The 17,563-nt window shown below is 40.6% G+C and overlaps 1 protein-coding gene across 3 annotated transcripts in view; it reads left to right on the plus strand.

The window, feature by feature from the left end:
* LOC135225235 (spastin-like) overlaps window positions 1-17,563 on the plus strand; it is a 185,531-nt gene that overhangs the window by 163,828 nt on the left and 4,140 nt on the right. For 2 of the 3 annotated variants that reach the window (XM_064264600.1, XM_064264728.1), the window contains 7 exons: window positions 1,647-1,931; window positions 6,257-6,420; window positions 6,991-7,212; window positions 7,563-7,671; window positions 7,922-8,070; window positions 8,256-8,446; window positions 8,755-8,948. In XM_064264600.1, the coding sequence (XP_064120670.1) occupies window positions 1,647-1,931; window positions 6,257-6,420; window positions 6,991-7,212; window positions 7,563-7,671; window positions 7,922-8,070; window positions 8,256-8,446; window positions 8,755-8,948 (1,314 nt within the window). The remainder of the gene's footprint in view (window positions 1-1,646; window positions 1,932-6,256; window positions 6,421-6,990; window positions 7,213-7,562; window positions 7,672-7,921; window positions 8,071-8,255; window positions 8,447-8,754; window positions 8,949-17,563) is intronic. The other variant, XM_064264664.1, reaches the window with a different exon arrangement.

Genomic DNA, 17,563 nt, shown 5'->3' on the forward strand with positions numbered 1-17,563 from the left:
ATTTTGACATACTGTTGGTGACATTTCATATTTATGTATTAGTTGTGGCATCAGTTGGCAGGTTTTTTGTGATGTAGAAAAGTAATAGAATATTGTACATGGTTATACTGGATCTTTATTTTTGCTCGTGGCAGGTACAAATTGCTATTGAAAGTTTATTTGCCATTCATTAATTAATTTAATTAAGAGTCCATGTGTTCATTGCCATTTTAAGTACTTACTGATCTTCAAGTTTATATAGAATTCTCTGCTTAAATTTGTTACTTTTAGTACAGTAATTTTAATTCTGTTTTGTTTCTTTTTTTAAAAATAAGTTTTATTGTGTTCTCATTGATTTAAGTAGTAAATTTTTTATCTGCTTCAGAATTACATTTTAATTTATTTGAGTTAATGTCACCAGATATTTTCAAAATCCTCTTGTAAAAGGGAGAATTTGGGCTTAGACAACTTTTTTTAATGCATGCCTTAAGTATTTTTTCTTAAGCATTTTACATTTATTTGCTAATGTGCACTTATGTTTCCGTCTTTTACTTCTGAGCTTACAGTAAAATATGTCTGTTTAAAAGGGATTTCCAATTTTATTCATAGTAAAACAACAGTTAAGTTATATAATTTTTGCTGAAGATAAATACAGGCCAGTTCGTAGTTCATTTTCATTAGCCAGAATTCTTTTGGAAGTGATATGATTGATACAGTATCCATCTGTTCAAGTTTTGACATGATACCATTTGTTTATTTTGATATAAGCATTTTTTTTTTTTTTTTTTTTTTTTTTTTTTTTGTATGATTTCATGAATCAGAATTTTGATACTTGTAAAAAAAATTCTCAAAAAGCATTCATCTTCTTAAAGAATATGAAAAGTTTATGAAATTTGTCTTTAAAATTCAGTGTTCCTGATGCACATTCTATTTAAAAAATGGAAATTAAATCCGTTTTCTGATGCACATTCTATTTAAAAAATGGAAATTAAATCCGTTTTCTATTTCCTTCATTGTAATGTATCTCATGGTGTTTTACACTTGCACTGACTGCAGCTGACTTAAAAGTTATTTTGATAGTTGCTGAGGCAACTTTTATAAAACAGTATGTTCATATAGTAGAGCTGCACATGAAACTAGTAAGAAATGTTTAATGATTTGTTATTTCCCATTGACATACATGCATAAATGAAGCAAAAAATTGATCCTCGTAATAAAGAATTTGCTAGGCTATCCATAGCGTAAACTGTCAAATTTGCGAAGGGAGGCTGTAAATTCTCTGTAAATGATTGCCCACACCGAATAGCTTGCTTTTTAAGAAGTTGAGTAAAAATTTGTCTGAAATGATGTATTAAATTGTTTTGATTTAATTAAACAAGACCCTGATTGCTTTGGTTATTTTAGAAGTATTACAAATATACTATTGTTTTACACTAATATAGAGATATTTTACTGTCAGTTTATATTATAAAAGCATTTCAGCTTTTAAATAGAAATATTTTATTTTGTAAACATTGTTGGTAGAGTATGATCATTTTGCTTATTTAAAAGTAGTGAAGCCCTCATTTTGTTTTGTTTGGCAGATTTTTAATATGATATTTTTTTGACTCCTCATTCTTTTCTGTCGGTCGACCGATGCATGAGACACGAGTGTTATTGTTTTCTAGATTCGTTGGTTCACCTGCAGCAGCTGGAGTTGGATGTGCCTCTCCTCACAACCCTCACTCCCCCAGTCACTCCTGCTCCCCGTCTTACCCATGCCCCTACTCGAAACATTGGGGGTGCTAAGGCAACCAACACCCCAAGTCACAAGGTGAACACAAATCATACCCCTCCTCATATAAACAAGCCTCGTGCCCGTGTTGCACCTCAGATCATGAGTCTTACAGATTCAGGGCGAACCTCTGCCGATCGACGAAACGGGTCCACTCAGCCTAGTAAAGCTTCTGAAGGTAGCGCACTTCTTTGTTTATAGCGTATGCTGTTATTTTCCTCCCTTTTTACTCAGTGCAAGTACTGTACTAGTTTTCATGTAACCCCTCTTTATCTTCAACTTAGGTTTCCCAAACTTGAGTGGTCTATAGTGATTGCAAGTTACAGCTCGTCTGTCATTTTATTTTTCTCATGATTACTGAAATTGGCGAGATTTCGTTTGTTAGCATGTAATTCAATAAAAATATATTGTTGCCAGGGATGTAGTCTTAAAAATAATTTCTGGAAATTAATGTAGAAAAGTTGAATTTTTATTAGTATTGTGGTTAGTAAATAATATATATTACTTTAACACATGATTAATATATATATATATATATATATATTATATATATAGATATATATATATATATATATATATATATATATATATATGAATATTATAATTCATTTGCTTCAGTGTCAGATTAATCACTAGGTTCTTTAGCTTTTAAATACTTTGCACTTAGGATGTTAGCACTGTAAATTGATTATGAATACTCTCAGTATTACTCTTGTGAATAGACACATGCTTCAAGCTTTGCCTCCAGATGCATGTTATGATGGCAGATATTGTTTTATTTTTATTGGATTTGAACGTTGCTTGCAGATAAATTACACCTATTGCAGAGATTAACAAAAGTTAGATTGTGTGCTGGCTTTTTGGCACTAAATAGATACACCTGCATTAAAACTTGGTGTGGCAAGCTTTATTACAGTGGTTAGTTGAACAAAATTGTTCATTTGAAAAGCTTACATGAAATAGGATGAAAAATTATGGAGGTCATCTTGAGTAAAATTTGTCTACCCAAAAGTTGTGTAGAAATTTCATGCAACATCAGAAATCTGCTTAATACATATTTGATATTAATTACTTAAGTTACAACTTTTTATTTTTTTTATTAATTATGTAGTTGTAGAAAAAATATCTTACTATGTTGAAATGTGAGTATGCTGACCCTTGATACATTCAGGAACCATGAGGTATATTAATTGTGTGGGGAGTGATAATATTCTGAAAAATCACATATTTTTTTATTGTTTCTTGGAGATATATTTGAGAATCACTTGTTTTTTATGCATTGTTAAGTCTATTATATTAGACTGATATATCAACCGTTTTTGTATAAAATCTTTTATTCTTTTATTTTTTTTAGTTTTAAGTTGCTGTACACAAAAGTGCAGTACTTTAATGCAAAACTTTTTACTAAGTTTAGTACTAACAAATGCATTGTAAAATTTTAACATGAAATATGAATTGATGAGTGGTTGCCTTTGCACAGATAGTTTGATTGATGGGCATTTAGTTTTGAACTAGGAGAGCCCTCATTGTTTGCATTTGGCACCCCCTGGGCACTTTCCTTCTCCATAAGGCTCCTAACATCCTAACGGCATTGCCTGGCTCTACCCTATTTTACCATTAACCCATTTTTTCAGTGACCAGCTGCCAAGTTTTTAGCAATGGCCTTTACAGACACCAAGTGGAAATTTTTTTTTGTTGCTTTGTTTATACTGTAGTGTGCCTCTACATAGTAACCAATTGTATGTCCCATTGTATTGTAAATGTCTTCAGAGTTTTGTATTGGTTTTAATCATTGTTTAAGCTTCTAGATACTTTTAATTTCAGTGGTCAAGTTAATATTTTTTATAGTCCATTTTCTTTCACCTTACTTCGTTCCAATTTTAACTTTGGAATTCAGAAAAATCTTTTGTGTCAGCCCCCTTGAGTTTCCAGAAATGTGACTAGTGTCTTGTAAAACTAACAATAACAATAACAGTCCTCATATAACAAACAACTAAGTAATTTTTTTAGTACTTACGGTTGAGCATGTTGCACTTAGTTTACAGTTGTGCCTCTTGTTGGAAATTTATAGTTTTCATTTAATCCTTTTATTTATAATTTACTGCAATTATAGATAAAAATGCATTAAAATGCAAGGAGAATATTAGTTTAGAAATGCAGTACACCTTCTCTTGAACTTCTGAAGTTCCTCTGTAAGGGACTGAGACATAAACAAGAGCTGTTGCAGAGAGTAGGTGTGTCAAAATAAAGGAGGAGACGTGTGTGGTCCAAACCCATAGCAAACAGTGGGACAGGTATTTTTTCCAATCATTGAACCTACCTGTTCAGGGATCCCCAGACTTATATTGTTCCTGTTATTTCACTTTACAAAAAGTCTTTCATTACATATATGTGACTCTAAAGATTCTTAAATCATATGTGAATATTAAGTCTCAGTGTATTAATATTTGTCAGTTATGGAAAAAAAAAACTAATCTGTCTGCTTATGAAGTGCAGTAGCACTGATAGAAAACTAGACCTAAATATCTGTCACAAAGGGTTTAATTTTCTATTTACTTCATGTGAAAATAACTTTTCAAACTCATATTCCTTTTAAAAAAAAATTATTTTTTGAGATGAAACAGTTGTTACTATGTTACAGTCCTCAGTAATTCTACCACAACTAATTCTGACTCAGTTTGAATACAATTAATGATACCAAGTGCCATTTTTAGGCATGTAAAATTTACTTTTAACATAGCATAGTGAAGTCAATTTTGTGTTTCATCACTGCTGGAGAGCTAGAATTTGTGTCTGATAAAGTTATGTGGAACTAAAGATTATGGAAATTATCAGTAGATTATTTTTTGTGGGCTAAGAAAATAATTTCTTTCAATGAAATATGCCATGACTACCTATAAAAATATTATGCATAAGAAGAAGACTGGAGGTAATTTTATCTTATAACATTTATACAAAAAATTAAAATAACATTTACAAAAAAAAAAAAAATGCTTGGGAATATCTGATATCTGGCTAAGTTTTTATCATGATGGCAGAAGATTAGTTGTGTTACCATATGAGGCTTTGGCCTCAAATGGTATAATTGAAAGGATGGAAAATTTCATTCATGGCTAGCCATTTATATTTGAATAGTAGTTCCAGAATGATTGATTGGGCAGTAACAGCAGCATTTGAAAGACATATTCATTTTCTGTATAAAACACTGAACTCATTTGATCTATTGTCACAGTGATCAGCTACAAGTGTCACAGTGATCAGCTACAAGTTACACGTGCTTGACAGATTAACATGATACAGGCAGTCCCCTGGTTACGAGGGGGGTTCCGTTCTTGAGACGCGTCGTAAACCGAAAATCGTCGTAAGCCAGAACATCGTAAAAAATCCTAAAAAAAACCTTACTTTTAATGCTTTGGGTGCATTGAAAACTATGTAAACTGCATTCTTATTGCATTTTTCATCCAAAAAACCTTCAAATATTGATTATTTTGCATTTTTGGTGTCATATCTCATCTACCAGATAAGCGTTGTAGGTGTCATAACCCTGGAAATAATGTCTGATGAATATAATTTAGAAGCGCCTTAACCTCGGAACGTCGTAACCCGAACCCGTCGTAACTCAGGGACTGCCTGTAATTGATTTGTTGGTAGTTTGAATAGCAGTATTAATAGTTGTATAGTCGATTCCCGCCTATTCGCAGATTTTTCAGTTGAACTTAAATCCACATTATTCGCGGAAAATCCGCCTATTTGGGGAACTTTTCATAGATAAGTATTCACTAATTATACTACTGTGTTTTCATACAATATCCATGATTAAATATATTTTTCATAATAAAGCTATCAAAATAGGCAGTTATAAGCATTTTAGAGAGGTGTCGAGTATTTGAGGAATTTAGCTATTCTGGGAGGGGCGGGGGTCCCTCTCCCCCATGAACCCGGCGGTTTTATTTCTACATTGTAGGGCATTATTGCATGTTATGTGCACAGTAATTGTTTGTTAGAGCAACCATTCTAGGCCAGTATAGATCCATATTGTATTATTTATTTTTCCTAGAGGATTATTATGCATATACGTAGTATCTGTTGTAAAAGGTCAGTCTCAAGAATGTAAGCCAATAGAACTAAAAGATGTATTGTGTAGGAATACAGTAAATGAACACAGTATTACTTTATATGAATACAGTAGTAGTCTTTATTTTACTTTCAGTAGTGCCCTTAAGTTGGATAACCTTATTTCCAACAACTAATGCTTCTTACTGCCTTTTTTTATCGAGTAATTTTATTGACACATGTATTATCAGGCTTTTATTTTGTAAATGGAGTTAAAACTTTTGCATGAACTTTTGTAATTGCTGTGTATCTTACGTTCCACCAAAGCTAGTTTTTTATTTAATTTGTTAATTAAGCTTCTGCTCTTAAGTTGTTGTTATAATTTCTAGTCATAATTTCTCTTTTGTTTCTGTGAATTTACTAAATATATATCTTTATAATTTTCTGAAGATGCTAAGACCTTCAAAAAGATTCCTACGGCCAAGCGCATCACAGCACTCAGTCACAAAAGTCAAACACTGCCTCGCAACATGGGTTCAAGAGTTGTCAGCAAGACACGGGATGGAAAACACCCAGGCACTCCTCCAAGTGTCAGAAGGCAGCTGTCAAATCAGGTTGGTTTTTACCTTTTAAGTACATTATAGTTTTCAGTATCAGGCAGTTATTTGTCAACCATGAGCAGTAACTTATTGAATACATCACACACTAGTTTTCAGCATAAGTTAATATACATATACATTATGTTTTGCCTACATTTTGTTAGTAATTTGTGCAAGTTACAGTATTTGCAGTTATTGCACTATATTTTAGGTTATATGGCTTATCTATATTGTATTGGAAAAGCTGCTTTTTCCAACTTACATTTTATGAAAATTTTTATACTTATTTCACAAAAAGTTGAAGGATGGGAATTTGGAAAAAGAGGTAACTTTGTTTGAAATTGAACTGAATTTGAGTTAAAATGTAAAACTTATGAGAGGAGCTATATGAACTCAGATGTTTTTCGTATTTAGGGAAAAAGTAAAAAAATCATAAATCAGTCCATGTTTTATTGATTTTAAGTGTTTCATCAGACAAGTTGCATAACTCATTTGTGTTTTTAGAGCAAGGATGTGGGTTTATAGAAGTAATTGAGATAGCAATAGCTGAATAGTTATAAGAAATGCTCTCAAACATCATGGCAGAATGGCAACAATGTAGCAAATGGCTCCCCGGTGAAGCGAAGAGGATCTGCTGGATCAGGTCTTGCAAATAATGGAAATGGAACGCCAAAGCATACCCCCTCACACAGAAGAACCCAGAGCGCTTGTATTAAAGGAGTAGACTCAAAACTGGCACAGGGCATCATGGATGAGATTTTAGATACCGCACCACCTGTCAATTGGGAAGACATTGCTGGACAAGAGGTCAGTAAACTTTACATTTTGTATTCGTCGTGTGGTCAAACTTTCGGAAGTGTGTTGGAAATGACAGTTCAACAGATGTTACTAGCTAGTTTCTGGTTGGTTTTTAGTTGTGTACATGCTCATTTTTGCATGTTAATTTGATAAGTAATTCATGGACAAACTTTTACATGTAAATATTATAATGAATACTACATATATTATTTTGACATGGTGTGAGTTCATTTGTTTTTAAGTATGAACAATGAAAACTTTCAAAAGCCCTTCCAGTTTTCCAAATAATTTGTGACTAAACAGTGCCTGAGGACACTGTGAGATAACTAACATTATAGTGGAGATACATCTTTTGCCAGGTTGCTAAGAAAGCACTGCAAGAAATTGTCATTCTTCCATCCTTGCGTCCAGAACTGTTCACAGGACTCCGGGCACCAGCGAGAGGGCTTCTTTTATTTGGTCCTCCAGGTAATATTAATCAACAGTTTTGTAACAGCTATGTCAGGACCGTAAAAGAAAGTTGATGACAGGACTCAACCTTTTGCCATTGTGAGGCATTTGAAAAAAAGCACTATTTTCTTTAAGCCCACCTGTGTAAAACAATCTATGTAAAATGTCTCTTGTTGAGAAACAATGAGAAGAAAATTTGAGCCCCTTGCAGTCTTAGGAATACAGGGTCTTAATTTTTGGTGTATTACTTGCTTTGCTTATATTTCAGGTAATGGTAAAACCATGTTGGCTAGAGCAGTGGCCAATGAGAGTTCGGCAACTTTCTTCAATATTAGTGCATCAACCTTAACAAGCAAATATGTTGGTGAAGGAGAAAAGCTGGTCAAAGCACTTTTTTCAGTGGCAAGAGAATTACAAGTAAGACTATTGGTGTCTTTTTAGAATGTTTGCTGAGGACCATGTTAATGACAGGATTATATCTTGGTTGTTAATCTTAACATCATAGACTAATCATCCACAAAGTATATTTTCATTATAGAAAAGTTGTTAGATTAATTTTTGCTGGTGAAGTCCTATTGGATTAATGCTTTTTTTTTCTCCAGCCATCAATCATTTTCATTGATGAGATAGACTCTTTACTATGTGAACGAAGAGAGGGAGAACATGAAGCATCACGAAGGCTTAAAACCGAATTCCTTGTCGAGTTTGATGGCCTTCGATCTGATGCTGAAGAGAGAATCCTTGTTATGGGTGCAACAAACAGGCCACAGGAACTGGATGATGCTGCATTAAGGTTTGTACACTGTGTCTCTGCTTTGTTTCCTGTAAAAGTTATGTAAGATTATGCATTTTAGTATTAATATTTTCTGTATTAGGAATCTTAAGAGACTCGGGTTATAGTTTTTTTTAATCTGGTTTTATCACCATAGTGCTTCCTAAGGAAGCACTGATTGACTGAACATAATAAAATGCCTTGATAGTTATGTTATGTTTATGTACTGTTGCAAAAGTTTATTTTCTGGGTAATTTAGTAAATTTTGTACTCCATTGCCTAATTACATTTGTTGGAGTATTGATTTCTTTTGATATTTTGGCTTGCAGGCGATTTAGTAAACGGGTATATGTATCACTTCCTGACAAGGACACACGTGCACTTCTCCTCAGCAAACTTGTATCAAAGCAGAAATCAGAATTGAGTTCAAAAGAAATGGAAATTCTTGCAAGCTTGACAGATGGTTACTCAGGGTCTGATTTAACATCTTTGGCAAAGGATGCAGCTTTAGCACCCATCAGAGGTATGTAGTGAGTACACTTGTTAGATTTTGTGGCCTGTATTTTGTTCACTTAAGTTATTTACTAGTTCTTATGCATGTTATACATAAATAATTTGAAATTAAGGATATTAGTTTCATCATGAATCTCATTGTACTGAAAACATTCAACTATTTCAGTCCTAGATATAAATTAAATTTTCTATAAACTATTCACTCATATATACCCACATTTGTGGTCTTCCTATTTCCCAAAAGTGCATTGTGGTCTTCCAGTTTCTAATATATGGCACTTATGGTGCCAACTTTTGGTTAATGGCACCTCTGTTAGGTATGTTATGGTGCCATAACTCTATTAGCGGCACCTTTTGGCGCCGACAACTAATACTTGGCCAGTACGGTGCTTGGATCACCATTAACTGATTCCGCCAATAATTGGGGACTGTTTGTAAAGCATTCTCTTGATTGACAGAATGAGATCAGTAGTAGGATGGCATGTGCACCATTTGGAGTTGCAGTCACCTGCTTCAGTCTTCTGGTAGTTGAGGCAGTTGGGTTTGGAGGAAGGTTATCATTACATTATTTTTATTATTCAGGAGATAAACCCTATTAATATGGAACAAGCCACAGGTGCCATTAACTTGAAATTCAAGCTTCCAAAGAATACGGTGTTCATTAGGAAAAAGAGGAGGTAAAGAGAAATTCAGAGAGGAGAGATTTCTTGTATTAAGAAGAAACATTAATAAATAGATAAAAATGTATTAAAATGCAAGGAGAATAGTATTAGAGTAGTAATGCATTGCATCTTTGCTTGAACTTTTGAAGTTTCATTTGCATGATATCCTCAGAGAGACTGTTTTACAGTCCAATGGTGTGAGGGATAAATGACCTTTGGAACTGAGAAGTTCTATAGTGAGGCACATATACTACATATTGGTGCTGCTGTTCAGCAAAATCTGGTTGCTCTTGGCAAGGAATAGGGATCAGTTTTGAATGTGAAAGATCTCTTAAAATGCAATTTATGAAAAAATTACAAATTTTTAATCAGTGTATTTTTCATAACTAACAAACCTGAGGTCTTTATATAAGTGGGAAGGAGGCAGCTTCCCCTGGTATACTGTTTTAGGCATGGATGTGTAGAAGCTTTCTGAGTGTATCCCTGACAATGTAGTATGTGTCTTCTCGTGTTTCCACAGCTGTGCCTCCATCGGCCTGCACTTTTCCTGCATCATCCATGCCACTGCCATTGGTTTCAGGTCCATGCTGTTCTACATCTGCTTCTTCTGACTCCCTTATTCCAGTCATGAACAGAGTCGAAGGTGCTCTTCTGAAGAGTTCTGGCTGCTTCGAGTTGATGAATTCGAAGGAGAGACATCATAGAATTTCCTCATCATCTTGTTCTTAATCTTCTTCATTGTCCTCTGTTCGTTCCATCCCTATCAGATAACGGAAGAAGAAAGACTTCATAGCCCTTCCACAAGAATATATGCAGGCCCTTTTCAGATTCACACACTGTTTCCCCTGCAGCTGTTCCTCGATCTGCTAAGTACAACCATGATGAGTTCAAGTCGTGACTGCTAATAGTAGGAAACAGAAACCTACTGCCACGAACCTCTGTATATAAGAGATAAATCCCTGGCAGAAGCAGACTACCATACCAGAGAACTGTATCCCAGTAAAGGAAGGACAAATGGTCTAAAATAAGTTGCATTGATTTTATCACTGTTATAAGTATATGTGAGGCCTTTTGTACCATACCTCTTTCATGCAATATTTGTTGACCTTTTTATTAGATGTTTCTCAAAAGTAATGTTGAGTCAAAAGTTACACCCAGAAGCTTTGGACTTATTCAGCAGAGTCCCATTGACAGGGACAGGAAGATTGGATGGAGAATCATGTCTGTGATATCTCGAGGTTGCTAGTGACCCACATTTAAAACTCCAGAATGTATGAGTTTACTGGAAAGAGTGACTTGCATTTAAGATACAAATACCAGGAAACAAATTGCTTTCAGTGTAAGATAAGGCTGTAAGGTCAGCGGTGGAGATTCATGTGGTGGTTTGTTGAGAGACTTCACCACTAGGACCACTAGGGAGATATCCCAGTAGCGATGTTTGGATCCTCTCTTGGGAACCTCTTAAAATGCTGGATGTGCTTTCCAGATTCCACTGGTGAACGCTCATCTTCCCTATGGAATTCATAAAAGCAATACATAACTACATAAAAAGCAAACTTTGTGCAGTTTTGGTAAATAAATTTAGTCTAGACTTCTTATAAGAAGATACAGGCAGTACCCGGTTATCGGGTGGGGGGGGGGGGGGGGGTGGGGGGGGGGGGGGGGGGGTGGGGGGGGGGGGGGGGGGGGGGTTCTGTTCCCAGGGGTGTGCTGATAAGCGAAAACCGCCATTAACTGAAACACTGCATTTTATGGTGCCAAAATTGTGCAACCATTTATCAGCACCATAAGCACCCTTATGGCGCCATAACTATTATTGATGCCTTATGGCACTGATAACTAGAGCTCAGCCCGTTATGGCGCCATAAATTGCCGATTTGTTCCGATACGTAATACAAACCCTTGGTCCTTTAACAGTAGGAAGGTACTTAGCGGCAGCTGAACCGGTCGTAAGCTTCGAACAAGGGGGTTCAGTAGTTAACTACTTGTCCGGCAGTTAGCGGGGAACGTCAGGTCTGCGTCTCCAATCCCTTCAACTTCCTCGGGCTTTACCGGGAAGAGCGAGGCGATCAGGAGCAATCGCGAGGGGTGCGCTCCTCGCGATCCTGCCACAACGCCTTACGAACCTGGCACGGTCCTCGGACCAACCAGATCGTATGCGCCAGTGGCAGGAGGAGACCAGGAGGGGTCTGTCGTGGTTCCTCCTGTGGAAGGAGGAGAGTCTCGGGCGGCATTCTTGTTGGATGGGCTTGACGGTCCGTCTCCACAGGATGTAGTCACTCCCGAGATCCAGAGGTCGTTCGCGGAGGTAATTGCGCTGATTTGTCAGCACAACGACCTCGGAGAAGGATTGCCGCTCCCACCTACCGAACCCACATCGGGCTTGGAGGCGTTCTGGGGACCTAAGAAGGAACCCAGGACGGCGGTGGGTCTGCCGCGATCAGCCTTGGCTGACAGCATACTAGGCCAAGTGGACGCTCTCGTCTCCGGACAGGAGGGTTCGCTTTGGTCCGGCAGGTCTGCTAAGCTCCTTCCTCCACCTCTACTGTGAAAGAGGCACTTTTACGTGCCTTCAGAGGACCCTCTGCTGCCCAAACAGGTTAACCCAGAGCTAGCCAGGCTAACTCCGGGGTTGTCTCTGCCGCAGCGGTTCTCACAGCAGGAGGCACTTGCCTTGGAATCTACCGCAATGGTCCCTCGCAGTGTCGAAAACCGCGGCCTCCTTGGGGAACATCACTCCTGAAGGGGACCCGGCTTTCGTGAGACTGTGCCAGTCTGGGGGTAGGGCCATTGCCTAGCTGGCCCACCAGACGGCTAACCTGTGGGCCAACCTGGTTCTCCGGCATAGAGACGCTGTTCTCACCCGAGTGACCAGGGCGGCCGGGCGTGAGGCGGCTCTGGGTCTTCGCAACAGACCGATGTGGAGTTCCTCCTCTCTCTTCCCAGGAGAGATGGTGGACGCTGCGGTGGAAAGACGGAGCACTAACGTCAGTGACTGTTTAGTATACTGGGCAGTCTTGAAGGCATCTGGGCAGCCTCGAGCTACTGCGGCCAAGCCCAAGAGTTTGGTTATCGCTTCCTCTGCGGCCAAGAAGATAGCATCGTTGAATCCCAGAGGAAAGACTCTGCCTTCAACTTCTTCAAGGAGCGACCGTCACCAGCCCTCCTCCAAGCCCTCCTTCTCACGAGGGGGAGCTGGGAAGAAGAAGTCGAAGAGAGGTGGGAAACTCTAGGGATGGCGTTCCCCCTCACCTGCTGCCAGAAGTGGGGGGTGCCTGGCGAGCCATTGGGCAACATGGCAGCACTACAGAGACCTGGATAGTAAACGTCCTTCGGGAGGGATATCTACTACCCTTTGAGTCTCGGCCACCCCTCACCTCCAACCCGGTCCATCTGCAAACCTACGTTCCTGGCTCAACCAAGGATGTGACACTTCGGCAGGAAGTAGAAGCCATGCTGAGCAAATGTGCTGTATAGAGATCGTATAGGATCAGTCGCCGGGCTTCTACAGCTGCCTCTTCCTAGTGGAGAAGTCCTCGGGGGCTGGCGCCCGGTGATAGATCTCTCTCCCTTGAACCGATTCGTTCACCAGACTTGGTTCACGATGGAAACAGCACGTTCAGTGCTCGATTTCATCAGGGAGGACGACTTTATGCTTTCTGTGGATCTGAAGGACGTGTATTTCCAGATACCCATCCATCAATCCTCCAGGAAGTACCTCCGCTTCATCCTCGACCGGGACGGTATACCAAATCAGGGCACTTTGTTTCGGTCTCTCAACTGCCCCACAGGTGTTCACGCTGGTGTCGGCTTGGGTCCACTCAGTAGGGATACGTCTCTTGAGGTATCTCGACGATTGGTTAGTCCTGGCGAGCTCCCGCTCACAGTTGCTGCAGGACAGAGATCGACTCCTCGAATTCTGCCATGATCTGGGAATCGTAGTGAATTACAAGAAGTCAGATCTCGAACCCAAGCAGAGGATGAAGTACCTGGGCATGCTGATCGACACAGTAGCAGGGCGAGTCTTCCCCACAGATTCGCGGATCAGCAGGTTCAGGGAGGCAGCAAGACAGTTCCTGTCTCTACAGGAGCAACCAGCTCAGCAGTGGCAAGTCGTGATCGGCCACCTGTCGTCTCTCGAGAAGCTAGTCCCTCATGGGCATCTTTACCTGCAGTCTCTTCAGTGGAGACTAAAGGAGTGTTGGTCACAGGCAAGGGACCCTCCCTTCTTCCCCGTGTCCCTCACAGAGGAGGTGAGGCAGGACCTTTGCTGGTGGCTGGACGACGGGAACCTCGCAAGAGGAGTGCCTCTCTCTCTCTCTCTCTCTCTCTCTCTCTCTCTCTCTCTTCTCTCTCTCTCTCTCTCTCTCTCTCTCTCTCTCTCTCTCCCGGAGATGCTGCTCTTCTCGGACGCATCGACCAAGGGATGGGGCGCACACCTGGAGGAGTTGCTGACTGCAAGTGTGTGGGACCATCGCTACAAGCACCTTCACATCAACGTCCTGGAGCTCAAGGCAGCGTTCCTCGCTCTCCAAGAGTTCCGGGACCGTCTGGTGGGACACTCGGTGGTGTTGATGTACGACATCATCACAGTAGTGGCATACGTTAACAAGCAGGGGGGTCTAGTGTCCCTCCTGCTGCACCAGTTGACGTTGCAGGTGCTCGAGTGGGCCGCGGCACACTCGGTAGAGCTGTCGGCCCGCTGCATTCCAGGCAAGAGTAATGTGGTAGCCGACAAGCTCAGCCGTTGGGATCAGGTGATAGGAACCGAATGGTCCCTTCATCCAGACGTGGTGGAAAGGCTCTTCAACCTGTGGGGGCGTCCAGTCGTGGATCTGTTCGCCACCCGACACAACAGAAAGCTCCAGGTTTTCTACTCGATTGTGCCAGACCGATGAACCTTTGGATGATCCTGGTGGCACCCAAACGACCTCAGGCTGTTTGGTATCCGGACCTACTGGCTCTGCTTGCCGAAGCGCTGAGAGAAATTTCTCCCTGGCATAACCTTCTGTGCCAGCCACATGTAGAACGGTACCATCGGTCCATCGAGTCCCTGTGTCTTCACGGCTGGCTGTTATCCACCATCTCTTGCGAGCGAGAGGCTTTTCTCGCAGCGCAGCAATGGAGATGGCCGGATACCTCAGACAGTCCTCTGCAGCTGTCTGCCAGGGGAAGTGGTCCGTCTTCTGTGGGTAGCGGATTTCCTCGTCTTCCTTCGCCGAGAGAAGTCTCTGCAGTTGAGGGCTACAGAGCCGCCCTGGCCCTAGTCCTTAAACTGCTAGGTGTGGATATCTCCTCTTCTTTCGAGATCTCCCTCCTGATGAAGAGCTTCGAGAGGTCTTGCCCACCCAGGGAACTCAGGCCCCTGGGGTGGGACGTGACTCTCGTCCTTAGGAGTCTAACTCTGAGTCCCTTCGAGCCACTCCGAGAGTCGTCAGACAGGGATCTGACCCTCAAGACCCTCTTCTTGCTGGCCCTGGCATTGGCGGAGAGAGTAGGGGAACTTCATGGTCTTTCCTTCGATGTCAAGCATTTCGTGGGAATGGGGATCTGTGACGCTCGACTTCGTAGCGAAGACTCGGAATCCTTCAGTCCCTGACAACCGGTTCGAGTCCTTCACGATCCCCTCCCTGAAGGATTGCACCGATAGTGATGCGGATGAGATGCTGCTTTGTCCTGTGAGGGTGCTACGGCGCTATCTGAAGTGAACTCGGCACCTCAGTGTCGACGCCTCTTCGTTAGCACTGGGGTTACCAAGAAAGAAGTTTCCAAGAACACTTTCTTTCTGGCTGCATGAGGTGATCATGAGGGCGTACGAGACAGCTGGCAGTGACGACACCCGTACCCTTCGTCCGAGAGGCCACGAAGTCAGAGGTATTGGTCCAACTTCTCCCTGGTGCAGGTTCTGAAGCCAGGAGTTTGGGCCAACCAGACCACCTTCATTTCATTCTACCTTCGGGATATCACCCACAGGTCCTTGGACACTTTTTCCTTGGGACCCGTGGTGGCTGCTCAACAAGTTGTGTAGTCTACCCAGCACCCGAGCAGACAGAACAGCATCGCATCCTTGTGTGACTGCATGAATGAACGAGTGAAAGAGAGTGTGACTGGCCCTCCTTCGTTCTTCTCCTCTACCTGTGGGCAGAGGGCCGCGGTCGTCACTACGCTGAACAGGAGGCCGATGCAGGTAAGCTACACAACCAAGCCCCATTCTATCCCTTTCAGTAGGGATAGGAGTGTTGGGGAGTGGAAGCCAACAAGAGACAAACCCATAACTTTACCTTGGCTCTTGAAATAAGAACTAGTTCTTGCTTTTTGCTATTTATAAGAGGTACACTTGCCTCCCTCTTATAAATCTGGTCCAGAAGTCTGACCACTGATCCTGTGGTGCACAACCCGATCAGCTGGGCAGAAGCTAGGATCCCTCCCTCTGCTCTTACAACCAGGGAGGGAATCCAAGGTAGGATGAACACCAGTCTGTTCATAAGACTCAGATTCCACCCACCAATAAGTGAGTCTTCCTATTGTTAAAGGACCGAGGGTTTGTATTACGTATCTGAACAAATAACAATTAGTCAGAAATTGTATTTTTCCTAACTCTACAAACCTGAGGTCCTTTACATATAGTCCCACCTCATGCCACCCCTCACTCTGCGTTTCCTGGGCCTAAAGCAAAGTGACTCCTCTCCTCGCAGTCGAGCTTACCACTAACTGCCGGACAAGTAGTTAACTACCGAACCTCCTTGTTCGAAGTTTACGGCCGGTTCAGCTGCCGCTAAGTACCTTCCTATTGTTAAAGGACCTCAGGTTTGTATAGTTAGGAAAAATACAATTTTCGACAAATTGTTATTTTATGGCGCTAGACAAGCACCATAAAACCGATAACCGGGTAACTGCTCCAGGTTCAAGGAATTAATTAGCTGACCTTATATTGTTAATATATATAAGGTTCTGTATTTCACATAGAAGACCAAGGGCCCGATTTACCTTTCTTGTCAGGGCTACCAACACAAATCCTGCCACAGACCCTTCTTGCTTGGGGAACTGGATTCTGTGGAACTGTCCATAACCGTACTTCCCAGGCTGATGCCTCTCTTGTGAACCCATGATAAGTGGTATACTGTAGCCTGGGCAGTGGCCAGGCTGAAAATATCTTCCTCTCTCACAAAAAGCAAAGGTATTTTCTTGAAGTCAATTGAATCAGAGTGTGGAAGTATGCATCCATGAGGTGTAGGATGCCAGAAAGTCACCTTTCCTGATGGAATATAGAACCCAAGCCACTGTTTCTGAACTAAAACATGTTTGCTTCAAGAACAACTTCAGGTTGCCAAGATAAATGGCTGGCCATGAACCTCGTGTCACCTTGTGAGCTATAACGTATAACTGGTAAACCAAACAGTTGTCATGCTTCAGTGATTAACCCTTAATTAACAGATACCCTCGTAGGAGTAACATTAACAGGTTTTAAGTGGTGGATGGATTACCTCCTTGGAGTATCAATATTTTGCGCCATCAATTTGGAGAAATCGGTCAGGAAAGAGGTTCCATTACTTCAATAGCCTATATATTTAGTAATGGGAACTTTTAGACTAGCTCAGCTTGCCAATTCTAGGCAGCTCATGATTTAGTTGTGTACTAGACATCAAGGGGGGCATGTACTGCCTCTCTCACTTGAAGTCTTATATATTTGCTTAATAAACCCAGGGGTTGCTGTTGGTTTTAGTTCTTATCTTTTATGATTGTATGTCAGCTGTAATTGTAATTGTGCAAAGAAATATTAGAAAAAACATGCATAATTAAAAAAAGTTTCTGCATCTCCGATCTCGGTAAATATATTAAATACTTTACAACAAATATACTACTCAGAATTGTTACTGATTTTAGTTCTAATCTGTTATAATTGTGTGTGAGCTGTAAGTATAATTTTACAAAATGAAATAAAATTATTAGAAAAACATGTATA

The sequence above is a fragment of the Macrobrachium nipponense genome, chromosome 11 (genome assembly GCF_015104395.2).
Source record: "Macrobrachium nipponense isolate FS-2020 chromosome 11, ASM1510439v2, whole genome shotgun sequence".
NCBI lineage: Eukaryota > Metazoa > Arthropoda > Malacostraca > Decapoda > Palaemonidae > Macrobrachium > Macrobrachium nipponense.